Consider the following 20,990-nt stretch of genomic DNA (forward strand, 5'->3'; position numbering starts at 1 on the left):
CCCCATTGCAGCACCGGAGAAATTATCCACCAAAGATATTGCCAAATGTATAATATGGCGGCGCCGCGCTCGGATGAAGCTAAGCTCCTTACGCCTTCGACACTTCACGTGCCAAACATCAGGAAGCCCACCTGTGTCTCATCTGCCTCGTGCCCGTCAGCCGTCAAGAACAAGTAGTCAGCCGGCATTTGTTCAAAGATCGATCGCTTGTCCTCGGCATTTCATTGGAGCACCGCACATTGTACTTGGACGAGTTTTAGTCTCAAGCCTACAATACCTTCATCATGCCTGCCGAAATTCACGGCATTAAGTCGAGTCTCATCCACGAAAAGATCAAGCTGCTCATCGATGGACTGGTGAATATCAAGGACCAAACAGGGGAGTTTCTTCTTAAACTCGATGATGGCCGCGTCATCGACACAAAGGGTTGGAACGATTGGGAGTGGACACATGGCGTTGGGCTGTATGGAATATGGCAATACTATGAGCTGACTGGGGATGAAGCTTGTCTGAAAATCATTGAGGATTGGTTCCGAGACCGCTTCGCAGCCGGTGGCACAACAAAAAATATCAACACAATGGCTGTCTTCCTTACTCTGGCCTTCGTATATGACAAAACAGGCAATGCGACCTACCTGCCGTGGCTCGACAGTTGGGGAGAGTGGGCGTATCATGATTTGGAAAGGACCAAGTACGGTGGCATGCAACACGTCACATACCTGAGCCTCCATGACCAGCAGCTATGGGATGATACTCTCATGATGACAGTCCTTCCCCTGGCCAAGATTGGGCTCGTTCTGAACCGGCCACATTATGTTGCCGAGGCGACAAAGCAGTTTCTCTTGCATATACAGTATCTCTTTGACACTAAGAGTGGTTTGTTCTTTCACGGGTGGACATTTGCAGACGGGGGACACAACTTCGCAGAAGCGAGGTGGGCGAGAGGAAATAGCTGGCTCACCATCGCTATTCCTGAATTTATTGAACTTGTAGGACTAGATCTGAAGGATCCTGTTGGTAGTCATCTAAGGGACGCGTTAGCTGCGCAATGCGAGGCTCTTCGGCCGCTGCAAACCGACTCAGGGCTGTGGCGCACGCTCTTAGATATCCCAGAAGACGAAGGATCATATGTCGAGTCTAGTGCGACAGCTGGGTTCGCTTTTGGAATACTCAAAGCACAGAGAAAACGATATATTGGCAAAGACTTCGAGTCTGTTGCAATCAAGGCTATCAAGGCAGTCCTCGACAATATCGATGCCAGCGGTGAATTGCTGAACACATCGTTTGGCACAGCCATGGGCACGACCCTCCAGCACTATAAGGACATTCCTATCACTAGCATGCCATATGGGCAGGCAATGGCCATGATGGCATTGGTTGAGTTTCTGCGGGCATATATCTGAGAAGACTTAGATTGAGCCTGTCATCGGAAAGGGTAAAATGGGCTTTCAAGTTGAGACTCGGGGAAATGGACGCCTCTATAGATGCTGGATGGTCACGTTTGTCCGGGGTTGAAAAAGATCTTGTATCGCTGACGAGAAGCCACATGATCACTATTACTTGGGCCCAAAGCTCCCAACAGTCACCATGTTACGTCGTGGGCTCGTGGCTGGAGCTGAACTCCATCCGACTTCAGTCAAATGGACAAATGGCAGCGGACCTCTAGTTTGAACTAACATAATTATTGACATGCTTTATCAAACTGTTTCGCGATAATGATACCATCGCATGTACTCGAGGACTTGCCAGTGCCACCCGTCATGAGATATGCTTCGAGGACACCGACTACAGGGTGTTGGAACTTCGGAAGCGGGGTTAGGCCACCGGACAAACGTCGGCGGCGACAGTGGTCCGTGTGGGTAGGATTCGACCTCCTTTATTCTCAGCCAAGATATCACATGGATGTCGTCTTAGGAAAGGCGGAATGCCACGACTTGTTGACTCCGCGATAAGAGTTGCATCGGGTCTGATTAAGGCTCCACGCTCTAGAACACGTGCATGTAGCAACATTACCCCTTTCGCGCGCGCGTGCACATACCACACAAAGGCTACCTTACCCTTCGAGATACAGGAGGAGCACACTGCTTCCGAAAAGGCCATGGTTGCATTGGTCTATCTCTAGATATCAACTATCGCGGCGCCGTAATCGGTGGTCGTATGAACCTCGGGTTATGTGGAGATAAATGAACCATCGACATTTGAAAACGATCTCTGATCACGGCGACGCGCCGCATTGTGTTTTCCGACGCAGAAAAGATCAAATCTCCAGGAATTGTTCTGAGTGATCTATTGGGAAGAGATGCGTTACTAATAGCATGGCTTGACAAGTGCAACACGCTCTGGGAGGGCAGGAATCCAGGTAAGATCGGCGGTTTCCCGGCACAACATCTGCTAGTGCCAGGAACGCCGCTTACCATCCATGCAGTAGACCAGGGCGCTGTATCCCTGGGCGCGCCACGCCATCCGCACGCCCTTCATTTCCAGAAATCTGCCGCGCCCATCATGTCATTGGCCAGAGTGTCTGCAGGTACAAGATTGTAGACTCGCCGTTGAGACAACATTACATTTCTTGTCCGGCAGACCGTGTGTTAGTCTGTGACACCATCTTCTGACCTGGTTAAAGCTTTATTTCTCGATATCTGACTGGGCCTATCGGCCATTCCCCAGGTCCTCGAGATCTGGCAACCCTGGAAATGGTCTCACATTGCACATAGCTGTGCTCCAATCACGCGGGTTTTCTGAGACCCAGGAAGATGAATGGCTTCGATTAGGTCTACAACTCAAACCTACAACGGATGTGGCCGCTTTCAAGTACCGGAAATGATATGCCAGGGTGGGCTGCCTTCTTGAGACAAAGTCGGCGAAGCCTCTGCTCATGACAGCGGTCAAACTACCCAATCTCAACGTTGCCATGCCTAGACTGAGAAGTAAAATGTCATAATGCCAACGTTGCTATTGCGCCCGCCATGGTGCCCCCTGATCTCTAGTTTTGATTTTCAATCGCCCAAGCTAAAGATGCATATTTAAAGCGCTGGTGACCCTCGAGGGTGTAAATCTCATCTACTGCGGTGCAAAGCCTCCTTATCAGCTCAACCCAACTAGCTCTTTCTCGTTCTCATCTTCTTGTAAATATTTAGATCAGTCTTGTTGTGTATATTTTGTCATTCGCCATGTATCTTGCCAAGTCATTTGTCTGCCTGACACTTCTATCTGTCACATCGCCCGCTCTGGCATGGGATGCACCTGGGTACTCAGGATACAACCTTATCTGGCAGGCCAACTTCGTTGGTGACGCGGGTACTCTCCCGGACAGCGGATTGTGGAACATCATTACCGGGAATCTTGGCGTAAATGCTGAGCTGGAAACTTATACATCGTCCACCAAGAATGTCCAACGCAGTGGGGGCTCCACACTACAACTAGTTCCGTGGCGTGATTCTTCTGTAGCGAACGGCTGGACTTCTGGGAGAATCGAAAGTAAATATGTTTTCACGCCAACAGCTGGCAAGGTGACCCGGGCAGAGGCCCAAATTCGGTTCGGGACAAACGCCATCGCTAATAAGGCAGGTCTGTGGCCTGCCTTCTGGATACTTGGCGACTCCATTCGACACGGCACCGCATGGCCAGCTTGTGGAGAACTCGATATCATGGAGACTGTGAACGGCCAGCTAATCGGGTATGGTACGGCACACTGCGGTACATATCCTGGTGGTGTCTGTAACGAAGGCACTGGAATCGGCAATCATATCACTATACCAGACCAAGGTTGGCATACCTGGCGTATCCAGTGGGATCGCACAGCTAGTTCTTGGCAGAGCGAGTCCATCACCTGGTACATGGATGGCACTCAGTTCCACCGTATTGTTGGCTCCAGTTTAACTCAAGACATTTGGAACGCGCTTTGCCACAGTAACCTGTACTTCCTGCTAAACATGGCTGTAGGAGGAACATGGGTAAGCTTACTCAATTATCTATCAATTGCCGTTGATCTGTCTAACTTGCTCAACCACAATAGCCAGGTTATCCAAATGACAGCACCCTTGATGGGTATGGTAGCATGATGGAGGTGGGATACGTTGCACACTATTCCACTTAGACTTGAAAATTTGAAGTCTAAGCATCTACGCTGTCTTGAGAAGGTAGAATTTGTATCTACTGCTTGTCATACCAACCCATAGTCATCTAATCCTACACGGCTGAGAACCTTTAGACGACAAAGCACAACTTACGTACATGACGCACTGGACACTGAATTTCAAGCTACAGGGAGTTATATTGACGGGGTAGGTGTATTGAGACAATGAATCGTGGTCACCATGGTCTTATACCTCATATCGCATGTAACTTTCAGTCCCTAGCTCATTTATATCTACGGCCTCTTACTCTCAAGTCCGATAATCTATTTGCAAGTGGAGTGTAGCGACTGCTTCTGCAATATTTGCCAGAATGCTTGAAGTGAAACTTTTGGCTCTGTTCCACTATGTCAGTATGGGAATCAGGCCCATCTTCAGCTGAGGAAACTTACGGTAATATGGTATTTCATGCCCAGCCTCGTACACCTTCAGCCAATTCAGATTTCCTGCAACTTTATATTCTCCATATGCTGTCCCGTTCGCTTTGTAAGGTCTCAAAGGCGTAGCTGCGAACGCGGCGGACTGTCCATACTGGATAGCATGAACGGACTCCCAATTGCCAAGCCAATTGCAGATCCAGTCTATAATAAAAGTGTTAGAGTTCAGACATATTCTCCCTTCCATTTGGCAAACCAATATGGCTCATCTCGCGGGTATACTCACCAGCGTCCCCCGCCCATATGAGCACATTGATGCCTGATTGGACCACACTATTGAGTGAGGTCAAGAACGATCGTCCATCTGTTTTGATAATCAGCATTACGCATGCATGACGTTCAAAATCCTTTACCATCTCCTGTGTTATAGAACTTTATGTATGGCGCATCTGGGCATTCTTCATATTTTACTTGGGCTCCAATCGCCGCCCTCACATCATCTCTATTGATGTAATCCACATAGGTTTCTGGTGGCTCAGGATCGTCAGCAGGGTGTCGAATATCATAAACATTAAAGTCGACAGAGTCTTCCTGCAGGATATTTTAGCATGGAAACAGGAAACACACTTTCTAGCCCTGTATCTTGAACGGCTTTGTGTCGTCAGACTCACCACATATGCCTCCACATTTTCATAGCAGAAATCATCTGCGTCTTGGCAAGCTGCATCGGTTCCTGTCTCTCCCGGGCAAGCTTGCAACCGCGGTAGACATCCCGTTTCGAACTCCTCCTTCAGCGAGACATACTCCGATTCATTTATCAGTTGCCTATAGGAATTGTTGTACGCAAAGTCGACATAAGCGCCATACTGGATAGTCGCATCAATCCAACCGTTGTTAATTCCGAGGGCAACCAGATTGATCTTCTCTGCCGAGAGCGTGCCAGCATCGATCGCATCATTCTGGTTTTGGAAGTATTCTGGGATGATTGTAGTGGTCAGACGCATCATTCCTCGCTGAGTAAGGGAGGAGGAGATAATAAGAATAAAATGTTCACAGCCACTATTGGCAGACTAACCCGCAAACTCTGGGCCATAATGCCCTCCGTAGCTCTCCGTGAACAGACCAAAGTCCCGGGTTTCATATTCCGGGAAATTGGCGAAGAAGGCCTGGAGGAGTTTCCAAACGTAGGGAGCCGCAGTTACGGTGGAATTCACCTCATCGTCTCCTACGTGGCATTAGTTGATGCTCTCAGATGCAATTGGATGGCATACCATATGAAAACCCAGTCCCGATTGGCTGGTCAACATAAAGCATATTCTGTCGAGTGCTCCATTAGCGATTGCCTGTACTGGACAGGCTTGACAGTCCTACTGCGTATGTATTCCAGCTATACTCGTTCAGCGTGGGCTCTGATGACCCATTGACAAAGTGGCAGGGGCCATGTTCTTGAAATAGTCCAATCATGCTGGAACAGCCAGGACCACCGTTGAGCCACAGTGCCAGAGGTGCTGAGGACGGATTGTTGCGCGAGGCAAAAAACCAAAACCACATGTTCATATCCTCGCCTACAGAAAGGTATCCGGAATGTTGCTCAACGCCAGGGGTAGTTTCGCAGATCCCCGAGTTTGACACGTAGTTGATTTGCACATCAGTGGACCTGTGGTGGAAGACATTATACTCGATGCCATTCAACTCTCGTTTATACAAGGTCCCCACGGCGCTGGGGAGCTCGTTCGGTCGTGCGATCGCAGCTCCTGCGAGAATGAGTGCCACCAATGCTTCAGAACTGAAGAGTAAATGCTTCATATTACTGGCACTTGTCGAATCGAGTGTCTGTGAGAATCACTGGTCCTGGGCAGAGTATTGAAAAATAGGTTCCGTATGCATGTTGGCCAAGCCCGGCTTTTCTATTTCATGCGTGGCAATGCTGGATGACTACCCCGTCGATTCATTGGCTATGGAATCAGCCGGAGCTAGGATCATGGTCAACCCTGCAGCCTGTAGATCCATGTTGAAGCTTGTTTTATTATCATCAATCTACTTCCACGCGGCTCGCATCGACCATATGAGGGGCTTGTGCAAGCTGCCTAGCTGCTGGGTCAGACTTGCAAGTCAACTAGGTCGTCCGACCTACCCCCTCACTACGCACCAGCGCTGAATCTCGTTACTCCTCTTCGTTTTCGTGTGAACAACAGCTATCAGGTGGAGATATACTATGCAGTACTGCTCTGCTTAGAAGGTGACTACATGATGCTGGTAGCCGCATGTTGACCTTCCTAATGCGGCCAACAATGTCACCCTCCCTCATGCACTACAGCGGGTATGATCCTAGGTGGCTGGTGAGGCGATAACGGTTGCAGCATGCCAGACCGCGTACACTACTATTATAATCATCTTGACACATTGGTTTATGTCGGGCAATGATATAACTATGACCTCACCTTAGTACCCATAGGTGAGAAATTTGGAAAAGTTTACGCAATCTCAGAGGCACCTTCAAAGTCATACTGAAATGACTTCTGGGCTTGCATAAGACAGAAGAAACCTCTATCATCTCGCTATCTTACAGGTGCTGTTCTATTCTATATCGTTAACTATTCTATGTGCGATTAACTCCTTGCCTTTTCATCAACTTCAACACGCCTTCCTTGCCATCCTATCCATGCCAGAGCCAGGGCAAACTTGATCGATCCAGCGATCCAAAGAGCGGATGCCATCCCGGCTCGACTCTTCTGTAGCCACCCGCCGACGATTCCTCCAATTACCATGAGAATGACAGATGCAAGTCGCCTGTTCCTCTTCGGGTTCTTGCTCAAAGGCGCCAGCAGCTTGGGGTCCGAGAAGAGGTCACAATAGACCGATGTCAGTACATTGGTGGGCACCTCGTTGAACCCTAGAATGCGGCTTGTCACGATCTGGCCCCCGAATTGGAATGCCAACAGAGCCAATGGCAGCAGGATTATGTTGTTGTTCTCCTCCGCCTCACGTGCGTCTTCGTTGTGCCCTGGAGAGCCCAGTAACGACCAGGAGAAGGCAGGAACAACGGCCGTTTGTGCCAAGGAGGCGGCGACGAAGATAAAGATGGACTGAAAGAGGAAGGACACGGATAGAGTCGCTTTGCGCTGTGGGTGGAAGTGCCGCGACTTAGAGAAGGTAAGGCAGCCGAGCCAGAAGGCGACGATCGAGACGAGTGCTTTGAGCCAGAGTATAGGTTGGCTGGATGGAAGACGAGAGGCGCCGAGGGCAAGAAAGATGGTATTTCCTGTGAGATGAGACATGACGACGGTTAGCGACGAGTATAGCCTCTCAAGTGGGAGGAGGATGGCAGATGCAGCAGCATTCGGCAACACGAAAGAACTCACCAGTCTGCATGCTGACAAAGACGCCGCCAGCGTTGAAGGCGACGCTATCGCAAAGACCTGAAACCACACAGCAGGCCAGCACGGGGAGGTCCGCGTAGGAGAGGCTGATGTCTTCCTTGAACTGGGCCATCCAACCACGTCTATGGCCGCCCGGGCGCGGAGGGTTCGCAGCCGGAATTGGCGACTCGGAGGCAGTCGGGGCCAGCGTTCCTGCTTCTAGCAGAGAAGGCGTCGTAGATGTCAGAGGCGTGCATTGAGCACTTTCTTTCGGGGCCATGCCGGGCAGGGTTGACGAGGCCTCTGTGACAGCCATTGTCACGCCCAAAGAAGTTCGAGGAAGCTCAAGGGAAGAGGACGACGACGACTACGAAGAATAGGAGTCGGAGTCGGAGCGGTGGTGATGGTAATGAGGCAAACCGAGTAGACATTGTGGCGGCGATGAGTGTGGGTTCTGTCGCATATTTGAATCTCGCCGGGCTTTTTATTTTATTTTATTTTTTCTTGTTCTCTTCACTCTCTTAGGTACTTCGCTTGCCCATGTCGCTCGGCAACTAATCCTTACTAACCGCTACCTTGGTAAGTACCCGGTCAATTTCTCACCGAAGCCGGCGCGGCGGGACCCATCCAAGTTGACTCACTTTTTGATTGAAAGGTGCCTAGGTAAGTAGGGTATCTCGGCTCCTAGGTACTGTAGGTAGGTAATGTACTGGTAAGACGGCGCCGGGCGGGCTGCTGGGCTACGACTCCTACCTAGGTAAGAGTAAGGTGATGTGTCGGTAGCTTAAGAAATGGCGTCATCGCAAGCTTTTTCATCCAACAAACCCTTCAGCCTCCTTTATTATGTAGCGTGCACGCCACTGGGCAGGTCCGTATTGGACTCTGGCGCCTTTCGAACCTTTCGAATGTTTTCCTATGTGATATATTGAGGTACATGCCTATCTTATACGCATCAAGAGCTCGTCTTCGAAGGAAGTTGACAGAGCGACTGCTGTAAGATTCTGTGCATACAGTGCCTGGGTACCTACCTCTACCCACCTAGGTATCTAGGTAGATAGGTAGCATGTAGTGTCCTTGGTAAGAGGTCCCCCCACCCGTCTTTCCAAAGAACCCCCGGGCCGCGCACCTGCCCTGCCCCGTCGCCGTGATCCGGCCGATCCCGGCAGGCCACCACCCACCACACAGGGCCGACACCTGCCAGTTCCGGTCCGAGTGCTAAACTCGCCGTTCTCTTCTACCTTAGCTGCCTACCTACCTTAGATATCTAAATGAAATATTTCACATTACTAGGGCGGTGCGCGCTAGGTGCCACGGTTCTCGACGAACATTATTGATGAACCCCCACCATGCAACACTGAGCCGTCTTTACACTAGACTACACCGGATCTGTGATTGACAAAGATATCCTTGAAAGGTGTCCGAAGGAAAAGAAAGAAATTTTTTTTTAAGAAGAGACAGATTGAGGGAAAATCCCCAGGAACTTCCCTCGTCTGAGTTGATGATGGCACGTCACGCGATCCGAGCTCTCAGGGTCGTTTCTTGTGCGCGGCCTTGGCCATCTCGCTGGAGATGGGCACAACACTCTCGATGATCTTGTCCTGCATAATCTCTGTTAGCTGGCGACTTTCGGCAGGGAACTCTCCGAACTGACAAAAAGCGACTGTGGTGACAGCCAGACTCCCAGACGAGCCATCAGAGCATCTGTTCCGGCCCAGACTGTTCCAGCCGTGCCCTTCTCGATCTCGCGCACCACCTTGGTCGCATATTGCCTCGAGCTGATAGCATTGGCTTGCAGCCGGCCGTCGCTGATGCTTTGGATGAAGTCTCGGATGGGATAATAGTTCGATGTTTCGGGGATCTCGACCGCAAGAGGGTCAGAAAAGAAGTTGGTCTTGACCCCGCTGGTTATGAGAGTGATAGTCCGAACTCCCAGAGGCTGAAGCTCATGACGCCAGGTCTCGCTCGCCGAAGCAAAGGCAGCCTTTGATGCGTTGTAAATACCTTGCTCGTTAGTGAATGAACGGTCGTAGTTGTCTAGATCAGCACTTACTCATGAGCGGCATGGGACAATACGCATTGGCAGAGGAGTTATTCACAATACACCCCTGAGCATTGATCAACAGAGGGGCGAACGCCTGGAGCATAGCCAATGGTGCCCAGACGTTAAGGTCGAACAGTTTCTTGCCCTCTTCAATCGATGTATCTAGAGCTGGTGCAATATACCCTCCTCCGCTGTTGTTCACGAGAACGTCGAGCTTGCCGCCGGTCTCTCTAGTAACCCTTTCGACTGCAGCTGTAATAGATTCGGAGGATAAAACGTCGAGGGTCAAAGGTGTCACACTCGGTGCATTCGAGAGCGTTGGTGATATCTTTGAAGGATTTCGTGCGGTTGCGAAGACATGGTAACCCTTCTCAGTGAAGACCTCGGCCAGAGCCGCGCCAATGCCACCCGCAGAGCAGCCGGTTATGAGCACAGATTTTCGCAAAGAAGCCATTGCGTTCCTAACAATGCGATCAATGCCAAAGAGAAATAGGTGAAGAACATGTTTAAGTCCAGCCGTTATAAAAAGGAACCTTCAGTGCATTTATAGTTGAGTTTCCAGTGCTTTCATTCGGAGTTTCTGCATCACGGGGCTCTAAGTCCATCAACCCCAGGAGGCCAGGAACGGACTGGCGCCCGGACTTTCCTTGCCAACCTTCGGGCGCTATACCCAAAATGGCATACAAAGCAAGTCTTGGCATTCCGGGATCCTCTCCAGACCGGATGATGTAAGCAGGATAGCCCGGACTTCTCGACATGACCTCGAAACTTTGCCCAGTCAGGCAATCAAATCAGACAGCCAAGATGAACAATATGGCAAAGCGGCGTGAAGTCGGACCCTATCTAGACTCGGATGCATCTATGCCTTTCATTGTAACATCATCCATCGAAAAAGTAGATCCAGCGACCAGGCGGCTAATCAGAAGCCATGTGATGCGAGGCAAAAAGCAAAAACATTGTCGCACTGACAAATACCGGCGAACCACTAGCCAAGTCCCTGCATCCAGCCGTACTCGAGGACTACGGGTCAGATTTGAGGACGTGTCTAAGATATACAAACCGACAATACCCAGCCGCGTTGGCTCGGACCTCTCATTTATCGACTTCGCTGCTGAGATAGAAGCTTCTATGCTCTTAAATATGACAAAAGGTCCGTCAATAGGCTCTCCAGCTTCTCAAAATACAGCTACTTACATGTTGTACGAACAGTCTCGAGATTTGCAACAAGGATCATGTTTCCTTTGGTCGGAGCGCTTGGATTCCAGGCGGACAATAAAGACTGGCTTCAATTAGTCGCGCTAGACGCAGCAGCGCTCCATATAACAGCTTTTGCTATCGAAGAATTCATCGACAGGGTTTTGCGTTGTCACCAGGATGGCACTAATGTAACTGCGATGCTACATTTTCAGAAGGGATTGCAACTTCTTCGCGAAAGGCTCCTGGGCCAGGATGACGGAACTAAGATTGGCGATTCAACGATCGGTGTTGTTGTGAAGCTGGCGAGTGCGGCGTACTTCAATGGAGACTTCAGCAGCTCAAAGCAACATATGGAAGGCATTCGCAGAATGGTGGACCTAAGAGGGGGTTTGGAAATTTTCAAAGGCAAACAGCTCTTGGTGGACATGCTAAGGTGAGCAACCGAAAAGCCCGTCTATGGGGCAAATACTCATTATTTATAGATGCGACTTAGGATTAGCATTGCTGAATGGCTCAGACCATGTATTCTATCGTCAACCCCTAGAACCGATGATCGGATTTCCTGAGAAGATTTTGCCAGTTAATGTTGATGAGAGGCACTCCCTAGCCATCATTAAGTGGATCGAGGACACAGACGATGGGTTAGCAGAAGTTTGGCTTGTTATGACAAACTTCTGTTCGCTTGTCAATCTAGCGACACAAACCGAGCGACTGATACGTCCAGAGCTTATCTATGAAACGATGATTGCAGTGATCTATCGCCTGCTCGAAATGGACTTTGCCGGCGGATCTTTCAATGAAACCGTGAGGCAGGGGCTATTAGCCTTCTCATATCACGCTTTTCTACAATGGCAAGACACTCGACCGCTTTTTCGGCGATTTCCTTCAATGTACAAGAAGTGCCTTCTGGGATCTCAAACAAACCATAGGGTTTCCCCTGTACTCATGCTTTGGTTGCTGATGACGGGAGCTATGTCATTGTTCAATATATCAGACGAGCAATGGCTGATAGAAGAACTCAGAAAGTATGTCAACATATGTCAAATTAGAAGTTGGAAAGACATGCGAGACGTCTTAAAGACGTACATGTGGATTGCATTACTTGATGACGATCCTGGGGAAAAAATATTGAATGTCATTGTACCAGAAACAACTACACTTTGAAATTTATGTAGGCCAGAAAGAATATAGCAACAGCAACCACAACGGATAATCTCAATGCAATTGCAACCATTGCGTGTCAACGAAGAACTATTGTAGTGTGAGAAATGAAACTCTATCAATGTACCTCGACATGATCAACATAAACAATATGTTGGCTGTGTATCCCATCGAACCCAGTCCTCATAGCCATGTCCATGATATAAATGAAAGTCGTAAGCATGGGTTTGTCTCATAGTCCTGAAATGGTTTGGCAGTGTGACATTCGCTTGCAAATTCCAGCGCAAAGGATTTCTGACTGACTACATGATATTGACGGCTAACACCGTGGTACGTCCAATCTGCTCAATACCAGGTTGGCTCGATGCTCCAATGTCGTAACATTGTATTGACAGCTGCACTCCACTCATATTCGAAACACTGTGCCAATTGATCAGCCTCTTCTGGCTCGGGGCTCCGTCCTCCCCACATCTCCGGCTTTGCAGCTTCGGAAATAGCATAAGTGGAGATGAGGTTACTGTCTTTGTTAGGATTTTAAATAAAAAACCAAAATATCATGAGACTAGATCATCACGATAAGAATACTTAAAAGAATAGACTGACTCATTTTGTATTTTCTGCAGGCAGAGCCATGCAAGATTCCAGCTCCGGTTGCTTTCAGGGTCGCTTCGCACGCGGACTTGTGCATCAGTGAGTATATCGCCACAGAACGGATAATTTCGTGTCAATCCCCGGAGTTCTGACAGAAACTGATTGCTGGAGACATAGAACTCCCAAGCCGAAGTCATAGGGGCTTGAAACGCGATTGCATCTTCTTCATTATCGCATGTCGCAGCTATCCGCTCAATGCGACATAACTCTGTTAACGTATTCACTCGGTGAGTCTGTAATGATTCGATGAGCTGACGCACAGATCTCTAAGAATTGTTGTCAGTACATACAGCTCTACATTCTATGATATGTGAATGGAATGATGTGATAAAGGGTCACGGTAGGGATCCTTGGACTGTCAAGAGGAGGTGGATGGAAGAAAGGGGCACATTTGCAAAGGGTTTGTATCTACCTGAGCAGCACGGCCTCTTTTATTGCGGTCACTAGATCCACCAGAACGGCTCGATCGAGAGGATGACATTTTGTCCGAGGTATAGGATGATGGGTGATAACGTTTGGTACGGGTAATCCGATCGAGTTTGAGCCGGATGTAATGAGAGATCTTATACAGTTCAGAGTGTTGAGGTCAGGTCTGCTCTCAAAGGATAGGTAAACTATCGAAAATGCTTATTCTCCTCCCAAGGAGGTAGCGATATTTAATTTTCAAGACCAGAGATAGCAGAGAACTGCCATGTATTGCTTGGTGAACGAGAGCTCGTCGGTTGTTACAGGGACCTGACACCTTTACAACACCAATGCTCGTAACCTTTGATAAGATTGCTCATTTATATTGTGCTGCCAAAACGTTTTGTCCAAGGTCCTGGCCCCCACCACAGGCAGGCCGCCGGTAGCCTGCTGTTGAGGCCTATTCTTTGAATATAATCGGTCAGTGATTTGGCGGCGGAAGTATTTAACAGCTGTAGTCCATCGCCTGTGGATGTGGAGTTAGCTAAGTAGATGTGACAACCGCTGGAGTCCGGGAACCCCCACAGCTAACGTTAGAGCTGATCCATTAGTGTAAGAGACGGTGACATACATGACATGCTCCTCGAAGGCTCACATGAAATGAGCATGTGCCTTCCTGAGCTCGAGGTCCAAGGTATGATTTCATCAGATGTAGGAGTAACAATCCCGGAGAGTTTAGTATCAGGGCACAGAGTAACCGGCTGTCAAGAATCACCTGTGCTGACAGAGCAAGCGGCTGAGAACCTATGGGAACTACATGATAGATCTGGAACCTCTAGCTGCCTCGGCCCACATTGGGTTAAGGGGTACTTGTGATGATCGGTGAGGGATTGAAGCATGCTAACGGCACAAACAGAACACTGAGGCAAAGACAAACATTTTGCAACTTGTGTGGCGCAAGCTGACTGGCAAATTGTGTATCACGCGCCAAATGAGATAGGGTCTCAAGCCGTGGCGGGTTCGCAGGAGCCAAGATTAGGTAGCTGACACTATATCCTGATGGGACAGTGGCCAGGTCGAGGAACCATTGCAAGCGTCTTCCTAGACCGCGAGAGTTAGACATTGAGATGACGAGGGGGCCAGAGTCCGCAATGGTGTCTCTGGAAACAAAAGGTGTGGTTGCCGTGGTTCCATTGGTTCAATCTGGGACTTGGGGAGACTTTTGACTCCGCTAGCTGACGGCATCAGGCATTATTTTGGGAAACAAGCGGGCTGTAGTCAGTTTACGGAATAACCCCAAACCTGGATAATACATGATGCCGCAACATCGACCATTAGAGCGGTACTACTTAGTCAATAGGGCTGCAGGGGTTGTCGGGCGCATGTACCTGAGTTCGGGGAAGGCAAGGCAAGGCAAGGCAAGACAAGATCAGGAACAGGAGTTCGACCTTATCATGGGGGGCTTATCCTTTGCGCAACTGTGCAGTGACTAACAGCGGCAAAGTACCGGGGTGGCCGCCCACTTGAGTTGAAGTGAGATTTTAGCGACGGAGAGGTTTCCAAGTCCTCACAAGATTGTAATCCATCTCAATGTTTGGAGACACCTGATTGATCAAAGCTAGCGAACGACCAGTTTCAAATGTACGTACATTAACTGTCGAATTCAAGTGGAGGCGGTCACTACACTAGACAGTCCTAGCTGTCAAGTTAGGTTAGAGTAACAGAGCTCACGGCCACGCGAATTCCTCCAAGAGCAATGGATCCGTTATTTGTGTACAGCCAAGAGGCCGGACTAGACTCGGAATGCGAATGCCTGCATTTGAAGTCAACCCCTTCACGTAAATTGGTGGTGAGGAATAGTTAGTGGGGTTGTGCCAGAACGATCGCCGAATCCACCTTGCATCGAGAAGAGCAAGGGTCGGCATTCTAGACGCAGTGCTGATTTCCCCAGGCAATGAATCAGCATGCAGAGTGCGGTGCCCAACAACTGCATGATGCAACAATGCAGCAAGGCATTGGCTGTCAATCTTCCCAGAAGCGGCCGCGACTGCGGATGTATGTGTCAAGGCACCTTGAGGCTCCAAATTGTCGCAAACCTTAATCTGATTGCTCGGAATAAGAGCCAGTAAATGGCATATCGTTTCATCTTTCTTCAAGAACTTACAATTCTTGACGGGAGGCATGTCCAGCCCAGGCGACAATGTCTTTGTAATGCCTGTGCCGCTTCTAATCTTCCTTAGTGTTCTCCCAATCCAACGCTGACCAGCAATCAATAGATGACGCAACCGCCACCGATCACTAACATCAAGGACCTCTTGCCCGTCTCGGCCGCCTCTTGCCTCTAGCCCCCCCGGGACATCTCTCCATCGGGTGGATGCAGTCGGCCACCTAAGGGCGGGGACTCACGGCTGGCCTGATCTGCCGCCTTCCATACAATGGACCTTTGGCCAAATACGGCATGCGAAAATCATCTCGAAACCCTGTCGAACATTGTTGGTTCGGTGGGCCGGGCTATTATCAAGCGGATGCCTCTTAGCTTACCTCATGTTGCCCTGCTGAGATGATTGTGGCTAATAAGCCCGAAAACGCCTTGCCCACGACAGCTGTCACACTGTGGCTAACAGGAGAATGTGGCTCAAGCGGCGAACGACAAGCATGTCATTTTGGTAAGCAAGTTGGTCTTGAAAGGTGACTATGGATGCGTTCCTTGTAGATCCTTGTCATTGCTCTATGCGGAATATGAACACTGGGCCTCCGACCTTTTTTAGGAGAACCTCACAGCTGAAAATTTTAGGTTCTTACCTTGGGGGCTAGAGTCTCAGCCGCAGAGGAAGATGAGGTCATCTTAGCATAGCATGGCAGACCAGCCCCACGAGTCTTTCATATCATTTAACAGTTAGTGAACAGATATTAGACACCAAAATGTTACATGGCCGCAAATTATGCTACGTGGCCGAAGCTAGGTTCTTCTTCAGTCGATCCTTTGAAATATCATAACATTTGACCTACCACAAGCATGTCTACGGTGGTAAACGTGACAAGAACCGTCGCTCTTGACAGCAATGACATTTCGTTTGAGATGGATTTAGGACTTTATAGCATCTCAATATCATGTTCTCAATCGCAATCGCCGTCGCGAAGTCTAGGAGTGGTAGAGAGGTGCCCTCATCGCCGACATGATGGTCAAGACGGCGAAGTAAACTCTGTACAGGTTGCGCTGTAATTTGAGCAACTTGCAAAGCTTTGCTTCTGATTCAAACTAAAGCAGATGGGGCATTGTATCTACTTCTTGCAAGGACCTAGAACCTGAGTGGTCAGCAATCCCGAGCATCTACACCTAACTCTGTCATCTTCACAAGCTCTTTATTCGGAGTGTGTTTGCAACTATCTCACCTCATGGAGGAGGAAATTCGCACCTGCCTGGGCCTATGTTTGGTTCTAATGTCAGTGATCAGTTCCTAGGAGAGCTTTAGAGGAGTCTAGAGTATAGCAGCATGACTCCTCAGGTCACTGATCATATGTGTATCTCAGACGCCACTCGGTCGCATCGTGGGGGTTATCCCGGAGCGTGTCGGTAGGATGAATGGGTCGCTGAACCTGCTCAGCCTGCCCAACACTTTCTATAGATAGACCGCTGAATTTACGTTATTGATCTGCGGGGCGGTGTATAGGCCGGTTTTGAAGTAGAGAGACGGGATTTTAGAGAAGTTGCGGGCTTCTCGAACCACCCGTAAGCCGAAAGCGTTCAATGCTCTAGATTGCGATAAGTTTGTGTCTCCACTCCTTCGAATTACGTCGCTTGCTATCGACAGTAGTTCATGTGGTGCTGACTCTATTTATGGAATGAGTCCATTGTGATTATAAGTTATGCAGTCTATGGCGTCGTCTACATCCAACCGAGGGAACACACGAACGTTTGCATGACGGATTAGCATATTGTGCCACGCCCTGATGTTATAAGCTTCGCGCGCGAGTCTTTGATGCGATTACCAATGGTTTCGATGTATCTTCTCTGAGATACAATGATGAATTTCCCTTGAACTGAACCAAATGTTTAATATACTATGATATACATGTATGACTTAGTATCATATTTGGAGCGCATTATCCTCTTCCGTGTCTTCCTCTTGGCGGTCTCTAATAAAGTCACCGCTCTCGAGTTTATCACCTCTAATGGCCATCGTCCCCAGCCAGCCTATTAGCGCAATCCCCCCGAACAGTCCCCAGGCCAGGAGCTCCCCCTTTGGTTGAATTCGCTCAGACAATGTAAACAGTCCACCAGACAAGAATGGGCCGACGCTTCGTCCTGCGGCGGAAAGCGTTTGGGCGATTCCGTTCAGTGTTCCGAGAGTTTCATGAGATGGCGCGGAGTTTGTAATCTGCGAGTAAATTAGCTTGCTCCTCAGGAACAAGATCTCTGTAAGTGAAAAACAGAGTCAATCCGAGTCTCGGACTTACCAACAGCAGTACACAGCTGAGCCCTCCCACGGCAGATAAGTTCTTTACAACCAGCACAACTCCGAGTTCAATGTAAAGCCAGAGCCTCCCGCTCCCCACCCCGAACAAAGGCCGGCTATCACTGTGTCCAATCCACGGCATGAGAGCCATGCTGATACAAAGCCCAAGAAGTGAGATTCGAAATGTGCCGAGATTGCCGACCCGGCTTTTAAGAGGCTCGAAGAGAAAAACCTGGAACAAAATCGTGAGCAGACCGGCGAAGCTAAGGCTCACACCGATAGTGCTAGGTCCAAGATCTCGCCCGGCAGGCGGTGGAGCAGAGGCAAATATTGGGTAAAGGCTATTAAACGAGATGTTGGCAAGCTGGAAAATGAGATAGGTCATCAATATTGTAAGCGTGGTCCGATTGGCGAGCTGGCGGAATGCGGATTTCTGCTGCATCGATTTGTTGTCCCCTGAGCCATCGACTTGTGCCTCACTTCCCGTATCTTCTTGGTGCAGCAACGGCTGGTTCTCCTGGCTGACACCATCTCTCTCGGCATCGTCGTCCTCCGCTTCCTCTCCGGCGACACTGGAAGAACGTGTCGGCCATCTTGAGCTCCACGACCCTTTCCGCCCCTGGTTTCTACGGCTCATGTGCAAGAAACCCAAGACCTTACGTCCCCAGGCCGAAACCCCCCCTGATGCCGTGTCGATGCCCTCAAGCGTCTCGTCAAACCAAATCCCCAAAACAACGACTGCAGCCAGCAGAAGAGCGGCAGACATGATATTGGGTGCGAGGAAGGGATATGCTCTATCCTCATTACCAACGAGGAGGCCACCAAGCGCGGGCCCGGTAATGCCGCCAATGGAGTACATGACGGGTAGCCAGGTGAAAGCGCGGCTCTGGTTAGTCCGGTCCGTGACTTCGCCAAGAACGGTCGGCACCACAGCTGCGTTGCCGTTCAGAAGCCCCATGCCGATATGGACAAGCAGGAGCTGCCAATACGTGGTACAGAAGCCAAAGAAGGCGAAGCATACCATCAGCAGGGAGGTGCCGAGGAGCATGACTGGTTTCCGCCCGATAGTGTCGGAGAGGTAACCCCAGAGCAGATTGGTTGCCAGCTGGGCAAGGGCGAACGCGGAGGCGAGCAGACCGACGTATAGACCGGCCTGCGTCGGAGGGATCTCGTCGAACGATGCGACCATGGCGGGCAGATAGGGGCCAATGGAATTGAGGGCAGTCTGTTCGCACAGGCTGAGGAGGGCCAGCAAACCGAGCTGCTTTATCGGCAGTGGTGTTGCCTCGCCTCTTTGGCCCGCGTGGTCATCTTCCGAGTCCGAGAGAGACGCGTCGTCATCGCCATCAGAGTTCGCAGGAGACGATTGTTGAGCGAATGAGGGGTCGGAGATGCCGTTGGGAGTCTTCGGGGGCGGCGTGGGGAATGTGTGGTATCGATGTGAGGATGAGCGGCGTCCGGCCGCTACGCTCGAACGTCTTGGAGTGCCTGAGGTATTCGTCTCGCCCATGTCATAGGGCGACAATGAGGGGATCGGGGCGCCGGCGTGGAAGGAGCCGGAGGAGCGTAGGCGAGCCCGCGGCGGCATGGCGCGAGCTGCTGCGGCGGCAGGGGCAATCGTCGCGGGATGCACCATGGTGAGCGTCGGCGAGGAGGCTCAAGAGGTGTTGCCCCGTATCTCGCTTCGGTGTGCAGATAAGGTCAAGGTAGGTCGTAGGCGAGGAGATACCGTAGGTATGCCCAGGTAGGTACGCAAGACTCCCGGGGGCTTGTTGCACGAGTCGTCGATCCAATGCGAATGCGCTCTACTGCAGCTTGTCCTCGTCTGCGTCTTCGTCTTCGTCTATGTCTATGTCTGCGCCTGGCCCCAAGGCTCGGTGCCTTCTCTACTTCAACAACAAGCGTTCCCTTATCCCTATCTTGGGCCAGGAAGCTTCGTTTCGAGGACTTCTGCGAGGTCGAATCTGTGACTCGGGCGGCGCAAAGAGTTGAGGTCCAATGGCCGTGGTCGTGGTCGTGATCGTGGTCGTGGTCGTGGTAGGTAGTTGGTGGCTGGTTGGTAGGTAGGTTGGGAGTTGTTGGCTTAGCTACCTGGTGATGCCATGCAATGCAAAATGCACTCTCCCTAGCTTCCCCCGCTACGAACGTAGCGACAGGTCAGTCCTACCCTCAGATTGGGTACCTTAGGTACCTAGGCAGGTTCCCACCCTCCTCAGAACATACTGCCACGAGGTCTGTCTTCCCGTTTGGGGTGGATAATGTCGAGGCCAATGTATCGCTGTACTGCAACAGTGCTAAGACGGGTATCACGAGGTGGGCTTTCTGGTGGTGACCTGGATCCGGGACCCAGGATCCAGGATACAAAGGTGAGAGCGCGAGGGGATGCGGGGCAGTCGAGAGGCAGGTAAGGTAAGGTAGGGCAAGGCAGGTGAGGTAGGTACCTCGGACCTCTAGCCTACCAGGTAGTTACCTAGGTAGCTGTATGAACTTCCCTATAACGGTAGGTGAACGGGCCTGAGTTGGGTTGGATTGGATCGAATAGGATTTCCTAGGTGGATTTAGAATGAGTTGACAAGGCATCTAGACTCAGGTGAAGAGCAGGAGTGAAAAAGACAGACAAAGAGAGAATCACTATCATCAATCAATCAATCAATCAATCAAGCCAGCTTCAGATCCAGACAGATCCCAATCGCCGTTCGGAGCCGAGGGGATCGACTTGAATGCAGGCTACTACCTAAGAGTACTTAGGTAGGTACTGTGTCGAGTGTGTGTATGTATGCATCACTAACGTTACCTGGGGGCAGAGTTTTCCAGGCCTGTCGCCCCCCTCTCTCCCCCCTCCTCTTAACCTTGACTTGCATCGTCATGGACAGGGGACAGGGCAATACCAGTGACCTCACCTCACCTCACTCAGTGGGGTAGCAGGGAGCCATTCCTCCGTACGACTGACTGGACCTTACAGGGCTGGACCTCCCGGAACCTGCCTAAGGCATGTACTGTAGGTGCACTTACAGTAAGCTAACATTAGCGGGCGGAAGCTATCTGGCCTCCTGCCTCACGCTATCTCCGTTCCGCGCGCGATAAGCTCCATCTAGCGCCAACCTTCCTTCCATGGAAATCCAATTCACTGTTCAGGTAAAGTAAGTACTTACGATATCTACGTATGCTTGCCATCCAATGAGTCCAGAAGAGTTAAACATCTACAATAA

At 50.3% G+C, this 20,990-nt stretch overlaps 4 protein-coding genes across 4 annotated transcripts; 1 reads left to right on the top strand and 3 right to left on the bottom strand.

Annotated features, from left to right (window-relative positions):
- Positions 1-284: 284 nt before the first annotated feature.
- UCRPA7_2548 (putative glycosyl hydrolase family 88 protein) lies at positions 285-1,403 on the top strand (the record flags this gene model as incomplete). Its single annotated transcript, XM_007915111.1, has 1 exon — positions 285-1,403. One exon carries the CDS (start codon positions 285-287, stop codon positions 1,401-1,403), a length of 1,119 nt encoding a protein of 372 aa, XP_007913302.1.
- A 3,453-nt stretch (positions 1,404-4,856) lies between these two features.
- UCRPA7_2549 (putative carboxypeptidase s1 protein) lies at positions 4,857-5,517 on the bottom strand (the record flags this gene model as incomplete). Its single annotated transcript, XM_007915125.1, has 2 exons — positions 4,857-4,874; positions 5,182-5,517. 2 exons carry the CDS (start codon positions 5,515-5,517, stop codon positions 4,857-4,859), a joined length of 354 nt encoding a protein of 117 aa, XP_007913316.1.
- A 3,878-nt stretch (positions 5,518-9,395) lies between these two features.
- Positions 9,396-10,364, bottom strand: UCRPA7_2550 (putative short-chain dehydrogenase protein; the record flags this gene model as incomplete). Its single annotated transcript, XM_007915119.1, has 3 exons — positions 9,396-9,467; positions 9,521-9,903; positions 9,971-10,364. The coding sequence occupies 3 exons, from the start codon at positions 10,362-10,364 to the stop codon at positions 9,396-9,398; spliced, it is 849 nt and encodes a 282-aa protein (XP_007913310.1).
- Positions 10,365-18,051: 7,687 nt separating this feature from the next.
- Positions 18,052-19,417, bottom strand: UCRPA7_2551 (putative major facilitator superfamily transporter protein; the record flags this gene model as incomplete). Its single annotated transcript, XM_007915115.1, has 2 exons — positions 18,052-18,122; positions 18,442-19,417. The coding sequence occupies 2 exons, from the start codon at positions 19,415-19,417 to the stop codon at positions 18,052-18,054; spliced, it is 1,047 nt and encodes a 348-aa protein (XP_007913306.1).
- Between the last annotated feature and the right edge of the window lie 1,573 nt (positions 19,418-20,990).

This window comes from Phaeoacremonium minimum (genome assembly GCF_000392275.1).
Source record: "Phaeoacremonium minimum UCRPA7 unplaced genomic scaffold PA7_03_scaffold_167, whole genome shotgun sequence".
NCBI lineage: Eukaryota > Fungi > Ascomycota > Sordariomycetes > Togniniales > Togniniaceae > Phaeoacremonium > Phaeoacremonium minimum.